This window comes from Anopheles cruzii, chromosome 2, assembly GCF_943734635.1.
Source record: "Anopheles cruzii chromosome 2, idAnoCruzAS_RS32_06, whole genome shotgun sequence".
Lineage (NCBI taxonomy): Eukaryota > Metazoa > Arthropoda > Insecta > Diptera > Culicidae > Anopheles > Anopheles cruzii.
This window is the reverse complement of record NC_069144.1, coordinates 50353147-50373151: the sequence shown is the minus strand read 5'-3', so window position 1 is coordinate 50373151 and position 20005 is coordinate 50353147. Positions and strand designations below refer to the sequence as shown.

Here is a 20005-nt window from a genome sequence, read left to right as displayed (position 1 = left end):
CGTTTAGTCCGTGGAAAAAAGCGAACCGGTGTTTCAGTTTATCGTACCATTTTGATTTATTTAGCAGACCAGCGTTGCAGGCGTTGGAAGAATATCTGTGTTTTCACTGGGTGATCGCGGAGACTCTGCTTTACTGCCACACCACTGTCAACAGCAGCGGAAGGTGTGTCCGGAGGGTCTGGTGTTGAAACCTATTGATGTCGCCCATTTTTGGTGCTTGTTGGTCCCTTGGATTGTGTGTGGTTTTCACGGTCCTTCCTGCCGCCTACTGTTTGATTTCCAATTTCTTAACCTAACTGACTACGTGACTACTCCACACGCCCGATAAATGATGTGTATGCTTTTGCTCAATGCCTTCGGTCGAATGCAATGCAGTTCCTATCGCTAGTAATAAACAAAAAAACAAGCTTAACAAATTACACGCTACACTAGTCAACGCTAAATGTGTAAAACAGACTAACTGGATGGTTTGTAACGGTATAATGCAACGACGAGACACGGTTATATTACAAGTAGAAAATCGTACACGAACTCCAACATAAAAACAGGCTGTTGCAACGTATTTTGGGTTAAGATTTGTGTGATTGGACTAGTTTTAGTTGAGAGTGGCATCTACTACTCTTTCTAACCTGTTACCGCTGATGTCGCTTCTGGTTGGGTTTATGCTGTTCTGCTTTAATACAATGCACGCCCCTTGCAACCCTGGGCTACGGTAGCAAGAGAGTCACCGACAGAAAAGGTTCTGTTCTTATCAATACATACGTAGTTACATGTGGAACGCGCACCAATAACAATGGACACACAACAATGGTGCCGGGCGTCTCCCCACCCGGGGGATTAACAACATTTTGTCGTGTTCTTGTGTATAATGTTTGATTTCAATAGGCACTTGGTAATGGTGGTTTGGAATGTTTCGGGACTTCAAACTGGTTTCGTAGGTCGGGCCGGATTTTGTAACCCGTTTCTGCTCATTCCACGGAAGCTTTTGCCCCACCCAGTACGGACAAATGGTTCACATCGAGGGACACACGTACGGTCGAGCGAGGGACACACACACTTTTGGTGGAACTGCTTTTCTCTTACAACAAGAAAAGATCATTAACAACACAAAATCCCCGCCATAGAGCACAGTTTGAGATTCGTCCGCCTTGCTGCGCCCTTTCTGGGTTTGGCCACCGCGCTGAGCTTCGCCTAGCATACCCAGGAATGACCATATTGCTACGCAAACACGCGATCCCCGTCCGTGTTTGCGGCTTTCGTGGCACCGCGTCGCGTCACTTGCGCTGTGGCGTACTTACGTTTACACTTTAGTCTCAGGTCCCTCGGTGCAGTGTTCGAAGAATTTCTTAATCTTCGACAGGTATTGCTGACAGATGTGGCCGTAGTTTTTGTTGTACCAATCGGGCGTCCGGCCTCTGGCGAGTGAAGCGAAAGAAGCATATGAGCATAATGATTCCTTTACAAATGGATTAGCTTCGGACGGATAAGCTTACTTCATGTCGACGCGCGACAAGTGCATCAGTTTGCACTTGCCACTGCCGCACGGTTCGATAAGGTAGCGCGACGCTAGCACCACTCCAGCGACGCCACCCAGCAGCGGAGTTGCGTTCTCGTGGGAAATCGACACCTCTACGATCACGCACGCTCCCCGCGGAAGATCATTTTTCCATTGTCTGGTGGAGAGCGAGAGAGAGAGAGTTAACGGGCGATCACATGAGAGTGGCGAGAAGGACCTACCGAACGACGCAGTACTCGGTGATGGGCTGCCCGCACGCATACTGGAAGACATCAGCATCCTGATCGAGCTGCTCGATCGTGCGCCATTTGAGCAGATAGGCGTCCCACAGGGGCCGCTCGTTCACGATGTGCTGGATGACCTCCATCGGGGGGGCTTCCACTTCCGTGACGCATTTCCACAGCCGCAGCGGGTGGCCATCGCCAACCTTCTTGAAGAACACGGCCACCGACGGATCGGTTGAGCTCAGCGACACCCAAGCACGTGGCCTAGAAAGAAGAGGGGATCGAATCGATACAGAGGACCTAGCCAGAAGCACGATCGGTCCCGACGTACCGTTCACGCCCTTCACGCAGGCACTCGTTGAGGCACTCGGACAAGTAGCCACGCCAGTTTTGCACGTGCATTTCGGCGCCCAGCGAAGCGAGCGGTACCGGTTTCGATTCGTCCATGTAGTTGAAGTTACACCGCCGCATCTGATCGCTCGTGATCGTCCACAGGCTGTGGAAGCGGTCGATCATGAACGCGAGACACTCGTGCGACGCCTTCGCTTCCGACAGTTCCCGCTCGTCCGGCGTACCGGAACCGGTGCCCGTTTTCTTTCTCCTCGGCGACGCCGTGGTGTACCTGCGCAATGGGTGTCGCAAACGGTTAGACCGAACGGGTTCGGGTTAAGGGGCTCTCCCTTACCTGTTGCCGGTGAGCAAGTAAAACAGTGAGGGCGCAAAACAAACGGCCAGATTGTTGGCCGTCATCTGGTTGAGGGAAGAATTTTGCACCACCTTGTCGAGGAATGTAAGCAGCAAATGCAGCACCTCCCGATGTTCGTCGGGTAAAAGCAGAATGGCCGACTGGACCGCTTCGGCACGCACCTCGTCCGGCAGATCTGCGCAATGGGAAGAGAGAGAGAGAGAGCGGACCAATTGCAATGGAAACAGTGCAGTGCATAGGAAACGACGGTCCAGCACCGACGGGACTTACACTGGAATATGGCGATGAACGTTTCGGACAGCTTTGCCGTTAGCAGCGCATCGGGCAACTCGCGAAAGTATTGCTTCAGCAGGTCGGCCACATCGTACGCGTGGTACTCGTCGAACAGCTCGTTTCGGCACCCGACGTCGTTGCTCGTCTCGATCACCGACTTGAGCTTTGCGATGCGCGACTTTACGCCCGGCTTCCGGAACAGCCCGACCTGATCGAGCGCGTTCCGCTCGAGCCACGCGAACGCCATCCGTATCGTGTACGGTACGGTGCTGCCGTACCGCTGCAGATTCAGCACCAGCGGCATCCCGAACACCTTCCGATCCTTGTAGTCGGGCGTCTTGATGCGCTTGATAAACTTCGGCAGCTCCCAGTTCCAGCCGGACCGGTGCGTCGGACAGTGGCGCTCCATGTACCCGGTAAGTTTGACTAGTCCCAGCTTCCGAACCACCAGCAACTGTCCGCAGGACATTTCGGACATTCGTAGACCGGGCGCACGGGTGCCCTCGGCGCCGGCAGCGCCGGTGGCCGCAGCTGCGAGTGGCAGCTGCTTGGCCCCTTCCGCAGGTTTGCTTCCGGTACCGGTTGCGTTTGTACCGCTGACTAGTTGCCGCTGCTTTTGTTGCTGCTTACGCTGCGCATCGCCATCCTTAGCCGGATGGATGCTGGCAACGGTCAGCAGATGATCGGTGGCCGTTGCCGCTGCCGCTGACTGCACCACTTCGATCGGTGAAACTTTGGGCTGCTGAAAGCTGTGCCAGCGAGCAACCGTCGATCGTTTGCTGCTACCGCGTCCTGTCCCGTCTCCCCACTCGTCGTTCGACGCTTTGGTGCTGTGCCGCACGGACCGGTTGCTGAACGCGTCGCGATATCGCTTGGAGGCTTTACCGAGATTCAGTGATCCTCCGCGGTGTAGCTTCGACGCAGTAGTGACCGGCGGTGCCAGTGTGCTGTTGTTTGCTTTCGGCTCCGCCGTCTCCGCCGGCGATCCGCTGGGGGGCGATCCGCGATCGAGCTCAACCTTGATCTTCGAGCGACGCTGCTTGGACTGATACTCCGAGTCGGACAGGGCACCACCGCCGCCACACGAATCACGATAATCGTCCACCGTGCTCGTGATCGCTTTGCTGCGCAACGATTTCTTGGTCCGGGGGTACTTTAACCGTAGCTTGTCCCCGCGGCCGGTGTGCCGGGGTGCCGAATCGAACTCAGTTCCCGGACCGCCGCCACTGTCTTCGCTGCAGATGGACGAAGAATCGTCACCGGAGCGAGCTTCCTGCTGCTGGAGCTGTACCTGAAACGGAAGCAACACGTTCGGCGTGTTGCGATCGCCGCCGCCGCCGCCTCGTTGCGGTGTCACCGGTGACCAAGCGTTAGCGGCGTTCGGCATGTACGGCGACAGCAGATTACGCTCCTGCCCGTCCGCCGGTTCCATCGAGAAGAGATTCTTGTGACGAGCCATCATCGCCAGTCCGTCGTCAAACTGCAGCATCTCGGCGGACGGTCGCGGTGAAGTGGGATTGGAGTAGGACATGATGTCGGGGCCAAGGATGAGTTCGCCATCGGCACCCCGGTGGTGATGCGGTGACAGGTGATTGTTCGCATGGGGCGCCAGGATGATCAGTCCATCGCGGTACTGCTTCTTTCGGCGGCGCGATTTTATCGACTCAACGCGCCGCAGGATCGCTTTGGCACCGTCCTTCAACCGCTCGCTACCGGTGCGTCGCAGGTGCACCGCCGCCCCGGCGCTATCGTCCTGGGAATCCGTATCGGACGGTACACCGATCGTGATCTTTCCGCCGCTGCCCTCAAGCCACAGCTTTTCATGATCTTCGGCGCGCACCAGGCCGGTCCCGCCGTGTTTGGCACCGCGCGAATGGCGCGATCCGTTCGAGGGCGCGGTTGCTGAATCGATTGAATCGGCCGGATGGCCTTTGGTAGCGGGGACGTCTTTCGTCGCGGCGGATGACTTTTGTTGCTTGTTGGCGATCACGCTCACCAGCCCGATCGCATCGTCCACACGTGACCAGCGCCGGCTGTTGTGCTGAAAGGTCCACGCCTCACTGAGCGCGCAACTGTCGTCGTCGGAATCTTCACGTTGCTACAGGCGCGCCGGAGATGAGAAGGAGGTTCATCAAGCAGTCTCTTGACCGACGCGGGACAAAGTGGACTTACCGATGGTTTTGGTGTGTGGTGGTGCTGGTGCACATCAAGATGCATGTTTGCGCACCGATTGAGTGTGTGTAGTCGACGGAACAGCGATTGAAGCGGATCACTCTCCAGAAACGGGTGGTCTTTCTCCACGTTCTCCACATCGATCGGGAACTGGTGATCTTTTGGTAGCAGGGCGAGAGGTTAGCGAATTGGCCATGGCACACCGCAGCCCACCAAGACTTACCTTCATACATTTGCGCGTATTGCGGGAATCCAGCCGCGCGTAGCCAGCGACACGCTTCGATGGCTTCGATTTCTGAAACGGATGCCAAACGGATCACGAATCAATTTTTAGTTCAAGTTATTAATTAGATATTTACGTTGCAATCATTGGAACAATACTGCCACATAAGAGAATATGTTTCTCAAATAAACCATCCATCGGCAAAAGTCACGTAGCCATCAGTCATTGGGAAGCAACACACAGAAACACATTCCAAAGTAATGGCCTTTTTTGCACGATGTCCAATCGCAAAAGTCAACAAATCGATTCGCAAACATATGTAATGACGCGGATTGTTTACGCAAATAATTCAAATAGGATCCGAAGCGGCGTTTCGTTACAAAAGTAAAAAAAAAGTTTTGCGTGTTGGTTGACCTCCAAAATTGGATGTAGAACGATAGAAAACTGTCGTCCAATAGTTAAATCCAAAATTTGTTGGTGATTTTCAATCCTTCTTTAATAGTTCTTCCTGTCGCTTTAAAAGAGTTTGATATGAGTTCTTATACTTTACCAACTAACATCTAACATTAACAAAATCTTTGACCGTCTTTAAAATTCAGTGATAAAGTGCAGGGAATTCAGTGATAAACCTCGGTTCGTTTAAACATGGAACTTTCTTGCCTTACACCGTCCAAAACTGACAGGAAAATGAAAACCAGAGCATTGTGTAGTTCAAGTGGAATTTTATTGTATATTCTTCCTATTGCCGATAGTATTTATCGTTCGTGTAGATCCGTCGTCGATCCGGCGCGTCCATATGCGACTACTGCTTGGTGAACTGCCTCCAGAATTCCTTGTCCAGCAACGGGTCGGCCGCCAACTGCTGGTCCTGGGCTTCTGGCCGCCGTTTGTCGGTTTCTCCCACGATGGCCAATTCTCGTTCGCGCCCCACCTCTTCTACTGCTCCCGACCGCACTCTCGAATCGCGGTGGCCATCGTCGCCGCCGCCGACGTCGGCATCCTCACGAGACCTGGCGCTGAAACTACGGGCCCGTGTGAAGAATTTTGTGGCAAAATATTTCGCTGTCGTGAATTGTTTCCTACCGTCAAGCTGTGGTGTCAACGGTACCCGCCGTGCCACCACCACCCGTCCGTGTCGTGACGTACCTTCATCGTCGGTCGATCGCTCCTTCGCATCGGTCTTCCGCTCCTGATTGATCGCCTCGCCGAGCGAATCCGTTGCCGCTTGCGGTTGGCTTGAACTGACCGGTGTTCCGGGGACGGAAAGGTTCCTCGCCAACGCCACTTTGGGCCGCTCGCCTTCAGCGATGCTGCTGACGTTGGTTCCTTGCGTCACTGCACTGCGTCGAGGTGGTTTATCGATGCGTGAAATTATGCTCTTGTTATCTTCCACCACCACCACCACGGCCGTCGGCTGGTCATATGATGCGCCACCGGACGCGGGAGACTTTTGCGCCGTTGTTACATCATCCGCAACCGCCGGACCGGGCGCTGTTACCTCCTGATACGCCTGGGAAAAGTCACGTCGTAGGGTGCCCTTGCGGGACGAATCTTCGAAGAAAGCCTTGACCGTTTCGCTCTTCAGTTCCGGGCGCGTGTGCAGTGGTTGGGCAGCTTCCGAAAAGGAGCGAGCGTACGATCGCTGTTTGCTCGACGTGTCGAGGTACTGCTCGACGCAAAACTCACTCGCAGCGCCCGGAGCATTGAAGGGCGCAGCGGTCGTCGATGGTTTGGAGTGCTTCAGTTCATCCAGTTCCTCGTTGAACTTGGCCAACTGTTCCGCGAGCGGTACTTTGATCGTCAGTTCTGGTTCCGGTTCCGCTACCCGTTCCCGTTTCTTTTTCAGTTTCTGCAAAAGACGCGAACTTATCGGTGTTCCGGGTATCGTCGGTTTGTAGGACAAACTGTCCCGCGGGCCGGTGGACAGATCGAGCTCGTTGTAAACCTCGGAAAAGTCACGCCGATAGGTGTGCCGTGTGGCGGACTCGTTGAAGTAGTTTACGACGGCCGGATCGTGAGGCGTGTGGTCCAGCGTTTGTGCCGCTTTCGAAAATGAACGATGGTAGCTTTGGGCGTGATCCGATTCTTCGAAGAACGCCTGGGCCCTTTTGGCTGATTCGTCGGCGAGGGCTTCACATTCTTTCATCTTGAAGGCCTGCAGCTCACGTTCTAGGGCGAGCTTTGATTGCTTTAGTTGCGTCAACTCCTCCACGAATGCGTCCTTATGTTGGCCATCCCTGGTGTTGCTTTTATCCTTCTCGTCCCGGCCTCGACCATCCTCGTCCGACGACGAGGACTCACTGATCAACTGTGTCTTGCTGGGTTTGGACCGTTTTTTCGTTTTCGTCCCACCGCCCGATCCCGCCGTACCACGTGGGGTCGACGTTGAATTGCCCTGGACTGAATCTGGCTCGTCGTTGCGCGGGTCCAGCTCTCCGTAGGCTTGCGAAAACTCCCGCCGATAACTGTGCTGGTTGGCCGATTCTTCGAAGTACTTTTTCACGTCCGGATGCTTCTCGCCGCCGCCTAGCGTGCCGGTTGCTTCGGAAAACGTCCGCTGGTACGCATTTCGTTCGCGGGAAGCGTTGAAGAAATTATCGCTATCGGTGGCCCCGTCAGCGGTGCCCTTGGCAGTGGTCGATTTTTCGGCCGTAAGCGTTTGCATGTCGTTTATAAACTTTTCCAACACAATACTGCTGATGATGAGTTCTTGGGCCGGCGGCGGCACTGCCAGGCACGGTTCCTCGTCGCTCGAGGCGACTGATGAGCGGCTTGACATGGACTGAAGGTACCTTGAGCAGACCGGTGTCCCCGGAACGGACAAATTAATCCGCTTCCCGGGATCCGCTTTCTTGCCGGTTTGGTGAGCTTCCTGCTTACGCTCATAGTGCTGCTGTACACCGGCCAGGAACTGTAGCTTCGATTTACGATTTCTGGCCGCTATGGGATAGTTTTTCACAGTGTGCTGCTGCGGCTGCTGACTAGTGGCGCTCATTTTTGGGTGCGGACGAAGTGCAATTAAATTGGTGCACTTTTAATAAGTCTGGTCACAAGACACACGCAAGATCAAGGTTTCTTGCTGCCAGCTGGTTGTTATCGTTGTCGCACGTCCACGTAGCACCGATTCGGTTGACGGACTGCGAAATTGAAGACCTGGAGCTGGACACCGCCCCTGGACACGGGATCGGGACACATAATAAATTGAGCGCTCACGACACGCTGGTGTCGCGCTTCCCAAAATATCACACCAAAATCCCTGTTTGTTTCTGTGTCCGGTGGTTTACGGTGCCATCGATACAACAGACCGCCGTACGGCGATAAGCAAACCGAATGTATCTTAGTCCGCGTATCCGACTTGATCCATGACTCACGACCGGACAACGGCAGGTTGTGCACAGATCGATAAGTAGCGGGAAGTACTCATCAAACTTAGTAAGCATTTCCAGTTGCAAAAACGACTTAGAATTAGTGCAATTAATTTAAGGCCAATGGAATTTGGAGATATGTTTTTGAAATTGTCTGAAACTGAACGAAACATACACGAATGACAGCGATTTTTTCGATTAGCGATCAAGGAGCCGATGCCCATGAAACAGATACGGAGACTATTTATTTCGTCGCCCTTTTTAGCGGTTGGTAAGCCAAGCTGTGTTAAAAATAAAACTTCTTTAAATGAGTATCGTAGTGGAACCCCCAGAAACCTGTGCGGAAAAGAATGGCCATTCTTGAGTTTGACAAAGGTCGGCTGTCCCTGAACGAAACATAATCTTTTAGCTTCAAAAGTGTCTAAAAAACCTTCGATCAAAATGACGCTTTCGATTAAACTGCATCGTATGACTGCAAAACAAATTTCGCCACCAGCGAAAGACTAACGACTAAAGCTGAACTCTTTAAAGCCATAGCGCTACACCTTAATAAATCAACCGTTTTTTTTTTCAATATAAAATCGATGATTCAATCAGCTACACATAATAAAAAGAAAGTCATTATTTCGAATCACTCGTGTCCATCCGTCCAGGTTAATTCGATTGCATTCGCGGAAAGTACAACCTTCCGGGCGGGCTCGCGGTTCCAACAAGAATCCATTAATGAACAACGGAGTCGGGTGACGTGATAGAGAAAAGCATAATTGCACACATTGCCAGGCACATACATAGCTCTGGCTCTGGCTCTGCCAGCAGCAACACTCCGCCGTGCCGTGCATTCATCAGTGGCCGCTTCAAAGCTTTCCCGACCGAGTGGCCTCATTTTGTCTCTTCCCATCAACAACCACTTGTTGTTCTACCGAATCCGAGGGTGGTGGCCATCCCACCGCAGAGATGTGTTTTTTTTTAGTTTTCTCCCACTGTGTGTGTTGTTTTTCCCCATCGGAACCTTTGCTTTGCGCTGCTCATCAATCAATTTATCAATACAAGGACGGTGTAAAAATAGATTTCTAAAGCGAAAAAAAAACTCTAATCTTGTAGCCACACGGCGATAGCTGGCTGGCGGGGGAGTGTAGCAGCAGGATTCGGAGTGCCGAGCGATTAGAGATACAAAGCCAACGGCAGGAGGAGGCTCGTATAGTATCTTTCTCTTTCGTGCGAGAATTCCGAGGAGCGCTTTTCTACATCGTTTTGCTCTCGTGGTTTGGCAAACACACTCTCATCATTCGCACACACACACCCTCTCTCTTTCTCGAGTGAACGAATTTTCCATTTCCCTTGACCCGTTACGGACACTGGCCCGTTCAAGTAAAGCAGCTCAACTCCGATCATGTTACTGCAACACCAAGGAGTACTAGAACCTCGCGTATGTGGCTCGTTGTGAGTGTGTGCTGTTATGAGCAACACCAACAGGATGCTGCGGGAGAAGCAACAGATGGATTTTCTGTCGTCACTCAGAACACTGGACCCAGGCGGCTGCGATCCTTTGCAATTCTCTCGAAGAGCATAATCAATACCAGAGCCTTCAGTCTTCACATTACGGGGCAACATTGTTAAACGGCACGCAATCCCTTCGTAATTAACCATTGTCTGCGACTTGCGACTGCAAAAGTGTGCTAACCTGCAATTTTTCGCTCACGCATCTTTTTCCACAGCGATTCTGCCTTGCGGATGTGCCAGTTTTCGATTTTGGCCGAAAAGCTGCGGAAAAATTTGTACTCCCGTATGCTGGACATCCTGCGGTGCATGATTTTTCGCGTTGCTGAGGTGTTTCTTTTTGTTGGTGTTGACGTTCCGTTGAGTCTCGTCTGCGTTTGAAAGACGACCAATGATGATCTCCACCGCAAAGGGGCAGGTCTATACGTACCACACTCTCATGAACACAGTAAGCACTGGGATTAGCATTTCGAGTTTAGGTGACAAAATCCAATCACAACCACAGACCAGCTTAAAGCATCAGATCGGGTAGTTCACCCCACTGGTTACTATGATCATAGAACACCGTTTCCCATTAGGATTTGGGATTTAACATAGCACAGAAGGTGGCAAACGAACAAACGGTGTAGAAGCAGCAAGCACAGTAAGCAAACCAAATAAACAAAACCACTTGCAACAAGCGAAGCTACCGAATGTAAATGTAAGCTAAGCTAGAAACGGCGCCTAGTATTTGCTACAACACCGCCAAGCTGACCAACTAACAATGAGAGCGGCGACCGTGGATATCTCGCTTCGTACTTCCACAAGGACGAATCGGCGACGACGACGACGATGCGCGCCAAGGAAGAGAACCATCATCGCTCAGTTAACCTCGTGCGCTCTCCGAACTCTCCCGGATTGACGCACACATCCGGCCATGGTTAAAAACGCGTGCACCACCCCGGCCTCCAAGCATCCGGGAAACTCGGGTTGGTCCGGTTTTATGTGCGAAACTGACGGGGAGCCTATGTACACGATTTGCTACATCGCGCATACCACCGTCATACCGCCAGTTTTGGATGAACATTAAACAAATCATCCAGACTACATGGCAGCATGCACCAATAATAAACGCCCGCGGCAGTCACACACCGAGAAGGGGTCGTAAGCCACCTACTGTGAGCCTTAAAGAAAATAAAAACGCGTTTTTTAACGCATGACAATCTGGGGTGTTCGTGTTGCATAGATTCCCCGCGGCAACGCTACAGATTGTAGCCTACGAAAACAAAAATTGTTACACAATTGTGATCAGAAGAGCTATGGGTAGCGCTAGTAGGCTAAATTTGCACAACTAGAAACCAAGCCTCTAGTAACGGTAATTTTTGAATCCACCATCAGCAAAGTAGACATCGATCGGTTGTTGGTCGATGCTACAACTTCGCCAACATGTTGTCGTACATATGGTGGACACGTTGCCGGGTCACATAATGGTGTAGTGGGTTGAAACAGAGCAATAACAAAGGAACATTATTGCACCCGGAGCACAGCAGCACGATTCATTTTTCAAACCACATCTCATTTCCGCCCCATCCACTACCGTTGTGGTTGTGTTTTTAAGTCCGTCAGGGCATGTAAATACGCAGTGTGCACGAGAGACTTCTTTTTATTAACGGTCGAGCTTTAGTGGCGGTCAAACAGGTTGTTTCGACAATAACCACCGTGTTAGGCATGACTACTTTAGCACTCAACTTCTAATAACATTGGCAAACCGAGCGGACTTTGTTAAACCCCGATAAAGCGGATTTCACACCCGTAATTGTTCTGATGTAAATTTGTACTTCGTTATATCCAAAAGTGGGGTTTTGGAAATAAAAACGAATCCATTAGAACCAACATTTTTACTGTTTATGACGTTCGATAAACATCTAACGGATGAATCGACTTAAAATCCACAAAAACCCCGTGTCGATAATAAAATAGTTAGAAGGCAAATAAAGTAAATGTTTAATTTATTCCTCGCGTTCGCATATATTCGCATCATTTATCAACATTTGATATACAAAATTTTTTTTAATATAAGAGAAGATAACCAGAGTTTATTCGATCCTTTAAAGGTGAAAATATAAAAAAATGGTCGATCCAACCGCAGTTTGAGAAGATGATATAACGAGCAAACCATAAAGCAAATGGTATTGATATTCATAATTTAAGTAATGTTTGTCATCCAAACGACGCCCCATGGGACCGTAATTTGCGCGGTACGTGTGTTGAACCATCAGAAAAGGGGGCTCCATTATTATCAATGGCATATGCTCTTATCAGCATAGAGTGCACAAAGTTCGCACACCAGTGGCTTGGCCCGGGTGGATTACTAGCGCTTGCTCTTTTATGTAGACAAACATCATCCCAAAAGAGGGTATTTGGGCACCACGCACAAGCCGCGCATAAGTCACCAGCAGCGTAATCATCGCCACGACTTGTAGCATAGTTTTTTTATACCATCCTAATACGCAAAATGCGCAACATTTCAGGAAAACAAAGCTCCGCGAAGCGGTTCTCATGCACTTACCAGCTAGATGACGATCGCTCTGTGATCTCGAGTACCGCAGATTAGCCTGAAGATGGAAAAGCGGAAAACACACATTGGCATGAGCTTTGTTTCGCCATTTCGCCATCACGAATGCCGCGTGCCTTACCCGTTGCACGGTGAGACCATTTTCCTCGTCCTTCAGCAGCACCGGCGCAGAGCTGGACTTGGAGCCGAGCTCTTCGGCGATCACATGGTTGTGGCCACTGTGCAGCGACGTGCTGCTCGGCGACGGCAGATCGGCCATGTTGGACTTGAGCGGCTGGAACGGTTCCTGGTCGAGGGCGAGGAAAAATTGCTTTCGCTTCGCGTCGATCGCACTCTGGTGGGTTTTGAATTTTAGGTGCAACGCCAGATTGCGATGGGCGGTGCCGGCCATGGACGGGAGGCTGTTGGTGCTCGTCTTCATACTCCTGTCGCTCGGCGGCGAGTCGGTATGTTTACGGTAAAACCCTGAAGACCTGAAGACCGTCGTCGGGGTCGTCGTCGTCGCGGGCATCGTTGTTCCTGGGGCGGGCGTTCCACCGGACGGATGATGATGGTGGCGCCTGAAGGAGTGCATCAACATCTCGTCGGAAGTCGTCTCGTCATCCCCAGCACAGTCGTCCCGCGCACCGTCGGCGTACGGTGCACCGACATCCAGGAGGCTCATATCGTCGGACAAACTGTCGGACAGTTCCGTTCGCCCACCGTATCCGTTGTTGCTGGAATCGCTTGACGTTTGCAGTAGCAAACTGGAAGCAGATGAAGCTGCCGCCGGGGTTGTCCCTCGGCCTCCAGCAGCTCCCGTCGCCGCCGCTGAACTGACCACTTCCAGTTCGGTCGATCGATACCGGGGATCGAGCGTGTTTCTGGTCCGTTTCGCTTCACCCTCCTCTGCCATTCGCCTGGCAAAGGCGGCGTTGCGGCACGGCGTTGTTGCCACACTGGCATGCGGAATGGTGGCGTACTTGCTGTGATGACTAGTGTGCTCGTGGTGATGTTGCTGTTGCTGCTGCTGTAAGCCACTACTTCCTTCTCTTCGTACCCCCCGGCCCCGGTCGTCACGGCGGGTCTGCGAAGCAAAATGGGCAAGATTAGGCCAACATTAAAAGAACCTTCTGTCTCCTTCGCCGGTTTGTTTGCTCATTTCAATCAACCTCCATTTACGAGCGCGGGAAGTGTCTTATCAAGTTTACCTGTTCCGAGTCGCTCGTTCCCTTTACTTGACTTCCGTCTTCTGGCTCCGGCGAAGGGACGGATGTGGCGACCGCCTTCAGTTTTTCCGCTCGCACGGTTTGGGCGAACATTTCCGATATTTCCGCCTGAATGGAAAGATGAAAGGAGTCTCATTTATTTTTTATTATTTGAAATGTAACCTTTACAGTATGATAAATAAAACTTTGGTTCGGTTTATCGCTGATTTACTGATAAGGCTTGTATATAAAAAAATGCATGAAATCATCTTCATTTGCTCATCTTTTCTAATATACGATTCAATTCAAGGATACAGTTGATAGTTAGGTGAACATAGAATGTTTTACAACCGGCGTTCATCTTATTTCGAACGTTTATTTGTAAAAGGTCGTCACACAATTCAGCTCGCGGATTATTATTGGTTTTGCATTTTTTTCCGTACAAGAAAACGTTGCCAAATCGTCCACAAATAGGCACAAAGTTAAACAAGAAACGGGGGTTATTTGTGAAAAAGCAGTCACCGTCACTAATCTGTAACGCAATTCGAAACCAAAGGCCGAGGAACCCCAAACGATAAGGACATTGGCAAATAAACAAATTGGAACCAAACCCGGGCGTAACAGATACGATGTTTGCCGTCCCAGGGCAATTGGATTGAACAAAACTGATTATACACGGCCGGCGAGTGCGGCACGCGGCGTCTGGTTGGTCCGACGACATCATGATTTGCGACCACCGTTCGGACTGTACTTTTCCAGTGGAACATTATAATGCAAGCGAGACCCAAAGTGAAACAGAAAAGAAATTCCACCTCAAACCGAAGGACTACGTTTTCTTTCGGGCCCAAAGAGATGGTATTTTCTTAATGGAATTACATTTTTCTGTCGCCTACTCCATTGAGGCCACCCCTCAGAGGGCCCCACGCCCGGACTGCAGACGGCTCCCGGAACGTCCTTCGTCCTGCGGCTCTTGGTGTGAAGCTATTTAAGTCGCACCATTTCTCGCCAGAGTCTGCAGTTGGTAGACGCTGAAGCATCTAAGCGGACTGGGCACCTTGGAGCAAACCGATCCGAGGGCTGGCCGATTTGCCTCGATTTGCAAGCGAGTGGAGCGTTTTTTCGCATCTTAAGTGCAGTTGACGTACGCAGCGACAAACAGCTGCAGCAAAGGGTGACATACATACAGTGGCATCGGCTCATCGGAGCAGTGGTCCGTGCGAGAAAACATCTCAACACCGAATGGAACCGGCTCGACGGCCGCCGCGGTTCCACGTGGGAGTGATGGCGACGTGTTGCCTCTTCCTTGCGCTGTCGGTGGTTGTGGCCCGTGAATCATCGTTGTCCGGGGCCCGCCCGTCGGCAGCGACGGTGGTACAGGTGCATCGGACAGGTCCGGGTTCGATGACGGAATCGACGCAGCCATCGCGGCGACCGGAGATCGCGACTAGTCGACATCGCCAAACGAGGTAAGGGTGTTCTCCATTCTGGGATAAATTTATTACCAGCTCCGACCAGCAGCGGGGTGTGAATTACGACTCAAGCAAATGAAGCTTTCATACCAAATCCGCGACATTAACTCTCTCCCCGCCACCCGCGGGAGATAACGGAAATACACGGTTTGGTCGACCGTCCGTCCGTTCGTCGAACTGTGAAGACGATGTGGTTCCACTCGTGAAAAGGAAGAAGAATTCGTTTCGGTTGCTACTGCTTGAAGCAAAATCGAGTTAAGCTTATTAAAAATAAGACAAATTCCGCGGACTCGCGGGATTGTTACCTTTTTAGTTCAATAATGAACGAATACTGTATTTGTAAGTTCAAAACGGTGCTGTAATATTTAGACCCTGCCATAAAGTCACAGAAAGCTTAGCCGACAGATTGCGAACACAATTCCTTTGGCGGTTTTCGAAGAATTGAAACCTATTTTTGGGCCACGCTAAATACTAAAGGCGCGTTAGCGCGAACCCATCTTATGTTGCGGCCTTTTTGTTGAAACTTTTCGTATCTTTTTTCGAATGAAATTTAAATTTGCAAAAGAAACATTCGAAGAAACAGGGTGCGAATGTGTCGCTTATAGTGCCTATCAGTGCCGCCACAAAAGGACACGCTAATGTGACCAAAAGCCAACGGACCTCCAACATTTTACCAACATTTCATCAGCTTCATTATCAGACTGTTTTCAAAGTTCAAGGTGTTCAAATAACATATCCTAAATCCAATGGAGTCGTGGCGCACTAACCATTCACATGTCTTTCTGCCCAATAGAGAAACTCTTCCGCTTCCTAGACTGGGCGGAAGTGGAGAGGACTATGCAAGCGTGCCGCCAGCGGAACGAAGAGTCCGGCGTAGCCGGTTGGAACCGAAAGTGCGTGAATTTCCACCGGAACCGCTAGTGTTTTTGCCCGCCCGTGGTCGCCGCTTCGGAGAAGGGGCAAGTGTCGACTATCCGCGGACTCGCGCCGACAAACGCCAGCTCACGATCGAACAGATGCTCGAGAAGGGTGACTACTTTGTGCCGAATCGTGGCAAAAAGGCAGCACGGTCCACGGGTGGCACGGAACCGATGAAAAAGAACCAATTCGACGTGCTGCTCGGCACCGACGAGTATTTCTTTCCCAATCGGGGCAAAAAGGAGTACTTCCTAGCGTACGACGGTCGGCCGCGTCCACTGGAAAGCCGGTTGCGCCGCAACCTGCTGCAAAATCTGGCCAACGAACACAAGGATACGTTCTTTTCGTCCCGCGGCAAGCGGATGCCGGAGGAGATCGAGTTGGGGCCCGTCGTCGAACAGGAAATCCGAGAGGCACTTTCCGGGAGCCTGGCGGAAGACTGTAGCACCACTTCGGTGAGCGGTTGCGCCGGGGTGCTGGCCGGTGAGATATTTAGCAATATCGGCGAAAACACTTTGGCCACCGGACAGAGCGATCCGAATGCGGTGCTCTTGAACGATGACGTACTTTTGCCGTTTGCTCGCGTCGTAAGCTAAATACGGAGCACCCCCCCGGACGGGTCGGGTTCTGTTGCGTGCAGAATCGATTTTAAAACCCTTCTTTCTGTGTTTCCATGAATTCCCAATGAAGCTACTAAAACAGTATGTATCGTTTAGGCCTCGAGCCGCCTCAGAGCACTCGAGAAGAAAGAGGAGCAAGTACGGAATGCAAGTAATAATATCCACATCAAGACAACGCCATGTAAAAGGAGGCAACAAAAGATGAAAAAAAAAACAATCTACAACACAAGTCATTTAATGGAACAACTGCGGGAAAAGTCAAAATCATATCATAAGTCACGACAGGATTGGTTAAGCTCGGTTTGTTGTTGTTAAAGAAGAAACTGCTGATAATAAAGAAAAACCCAATCAATTACACGATAAATGATACACGTAACTAATAAATAATTCTACCGATGCTCTGCATGTTGAAGCGAACCTTGCGTGGCTATCGTTTTACACTCATCCTTATCATTTATCCTTCATGTAATACTTTCTTTGCGTAATGTTTCAAATAGTTAAGTTTGTGTATTAGACCCCTTTTTCAAAAGATAGCGTTGTGATATCTTTAAATAGCATCACTAATAAACTGTGGAATGATTCAATCAAGAATTTCGAGAATGTTTCAGTTTCATTCTGGAAAGATCAAAAACTTTGTAGCGAAACTCGTCGATACTGAAAATCGCAAACAAAATCCATTTGCTACAAACGTTGTTTACGTTTCATAAACAGTAACGGGTTTTGGAAAATGGTTCCATTAGCATCGGTGGTAGGTACCTCAAGTATATGGTACTTGTTGGAAACACAAACAAGTATCATGATTCGTTGGTTGTACTTATAATTACGGACGCGTTGCGCAAGCATTGACCGTGACGATAAGAAGCGATTAAAAGGCAATTACTGCGTTCTCGAGCGCGAATCGATTCGAGATTGCAAGAAGGAGATACATGGTTGCAATAGTTTAAGAAGTGGTTTCAACCATCATTGTAATGCAACCTTGTGGCAGCTATAATCATACTTGAGCACCAACCAAACCAATGAAATTAGTAGCAAAAGGTTTACAAAACCTACATGTTATACAGCACTCGATAAAAAGTAGACTTTTCCATTTACATCTCAGAATCTCACGCAGCGTAATGGCGATTGACTCTGACAGTAGAAAAACAAGCAAACAGATTAAACTAAAGATGATGACTAACTGTCTCGATGGTTTCAAACTAACAAAAAATGCACAATCGCTTAGTCGGAAGGCATCCTTATCGGCCCGCGTGGCCCCCCGCCACCGTAACCGATTTGATTGATGTCTCTCGGATGTTTTAAATTTAGATTGTTTCCATTTCCAACACGGCCCAAATGCGAACCTCGCGTCACAGTTTCGATTGATTGAGACGCATTTTATTGCGAGTTTGGAACAGATGCTTCCCCGTTGGCAGAAGCTCAAAATCATCGTCTGCCGCCTTGGAGCTCTATATTAAGAAAGCTAAGAAAGTAACCGAAAATTCGTGAACGTGCCAGACCCACGTGAGGGACATAAGAACCGCTTCAACCATCGTGTCGTGTCCCGTGTAACCGAAGACTTTGTTTAAAAGCGCATGATTATGTTTCGGAGCACCGTAAACAAAGTTTCGAAGAATTCCCGAAATATCCTCGTCAAACGAACCGCCGGCGAGAACTTTGCCCGTCCGACTTGCCCGGTCCAAGTTAATCAACGGTTCAAAACTGATCGTCTTACCTGAGCCTTTTCCAAGATCCGTTCCAACTCCGCATAGGGATCGTCTGCTTCGATCGCCGCGCTCGGCACCAGTTTGACGGCAGCACCATCCGTCACGTCAACGCTGGCCGCCGGTTCGGTCGGCGTTTCCGTGAAATTGGCCCGACCGCCTCCGTTCCAGGCAACGATCGGGGCAGGAGCAGCTGACCGCACCTGGGATGCGACGCTGCGCGTTTCTAGGCAACGCATCGTTTCCGCCGCCTGCGGCTGAATGCGCTGTTGCTTCGGTACGCTTCGGTCCTCGCTGTGATGCTGATGTTGCTGATGCTGCTGCTGCGGCTGCTGTTGACGGCGGATACCACCGTTCGCCGCCACGGGCGGGTGGTGGTGATCGCGCAGCGCCGCTGTCGCCGTGCAGAGGAGCAAATCCGAGTCGGCAGCATCGTGAACAATGCTGTTGTTGTTGATATTGGTATTACCGGTGATGCTGGGACCGGATTTGCTCATGGGTTTCATCGCTCGATTTCCGATCATTTAAACGTTGCCACATATTTCGACTCACACTTTTCTCCCGAACACACAACACACCACACCCCGCCCAACAACACCACAACACGGCCAGTTGGCAGTTGAGCTTCTTTCAGACCTCCATCGCCAGCGAAACAGGGAGCTCAAGCTTGCGGGGTGTTCGACTCGACACTCGACAACTCCGCCACGCACATCTAAGATGAGAGCAATTATGATGAATAATCCGATGACAGCTCCTCCCGCGATCGCGATTACTTTTTCTACCGTACACCAAAACACTCACACACACACGGGCCTGTTGTTGATATACGGCCGTCGTTGCCCGCCGCGTTGCATCCAGGGTCTCTCGCACACATGGCCGGAGCACGCAATACCGCGCGTTCCCCAACAAACCGCGACTTATTGTGACTGGGATGCGCGTTTTTTTAACCTCTCGTCGCCGTCGGCGCCGTGGTGTGCGTGGTCAACACAGCAGCGTCCGCGACGGTGTATGCGTGCGCATTGTTGACTTCATTCCACGAGCGCGATCTGCGCGGCGCGAAGTGACGTCATTCGAAAATAATGTTAAACGCTCTACGAAACCGAGGCGGCGCTGGACAACGACGCGAGACCGAGGAGCACAGCAGCTACTAGTCTCGAGCACAACCCACCACCACCACCGTCACTATCATCCGCAAAATCATCTAGCGGGATCGGCGGCGGAATACAATAAAAGCACAACGAGTTGACGCATCGGGTAGAAATTTGCTTATTTGCCGCGAGCCAACTACCGGGTCTTTCTTGTGTTTCTTTTTTCTCTAGCCCGCGCGACGAGCCGCACAATGAACGGAGCTAGTACAAAAAAAAAACGATTAAAACAAGGCATTTACCACCACTACACGCGGTTCGTGGTCACACAATAACCCGTTGGCCAAGCCAAGAGAGCCCACACGGGTGCTGCATTGTGAGGGAGCGTGATCGGCGCGCCCAGTAATCGTAGTAAGCTTTCGAGCTTCGTGTTGCACCGTGAGAAGGTCTTTGGAGCGAAAGATTTCGAGCTTACCACTGATGGTTACCTTGGCCG

At 50.9% G+C, this 20005-nt stretch overlaps 1 protein-coding gene across 1 annotated transcript; it reads right to left on the bottom strand.

Annotated features, from left to right (window-relative positions):
• Positions 1-51: 51 nt before the first annotated feature.
• LOC128268668 (uncharacterized) lies at positions 52-18959 on the bottom strand. Its single transcript, XM_053005836.1, has 12 exons — positions 18436-18959; positions 13721-13846; positions 12652-13596; positions 12525-12570; positions 5115-5186; positions 4892-5049; positions 2717-4817; positions 2426-2621; positions 2072-2362; positions 1738-2004; positions 1494-1673; positions 52-1415 (listed from the first exon to the last, which is right to left on the bottom strand). The coding sequence occupies exons 1-12, from the start codon at positions 18946-18948 to the stop codon at positions 1301-1303; spliced, it is 5010 nt and encodes a 1669-aa protein (XP_052861796.1). The 5' UTR covers positions 18949-18959; the 3' UTR covers positions 52-1300.
• Between the last annotated feature and the right edge of the window lie 1046 nt (positions 18960-20005).

Bases quoted from the DNA above. Each gene is read 5' to 3' on its own strand.
- LOC128268668 (XM_053005836.1), bottom strand. From the start codon at position 18,948: ATGATCGGAAATCGAGCGATGAAACCCATGAGCAAATCCGGTCCCAGC. The intron at 2,622-2,716 runs GTAAGTCCCGTC...CCCATTGCGCAG, and splicing joins GTTCATCGCCATATTCCAGT to ATCTGCCGGACGAGGTGCGT. The intron at 2,363-2,425 runs GTAAGGGAGAGC...CCCATTGCGCAG, and splicing joins TACTTGCTCACCGGCAACAG to GTACACCACGGCGTCGCCGA.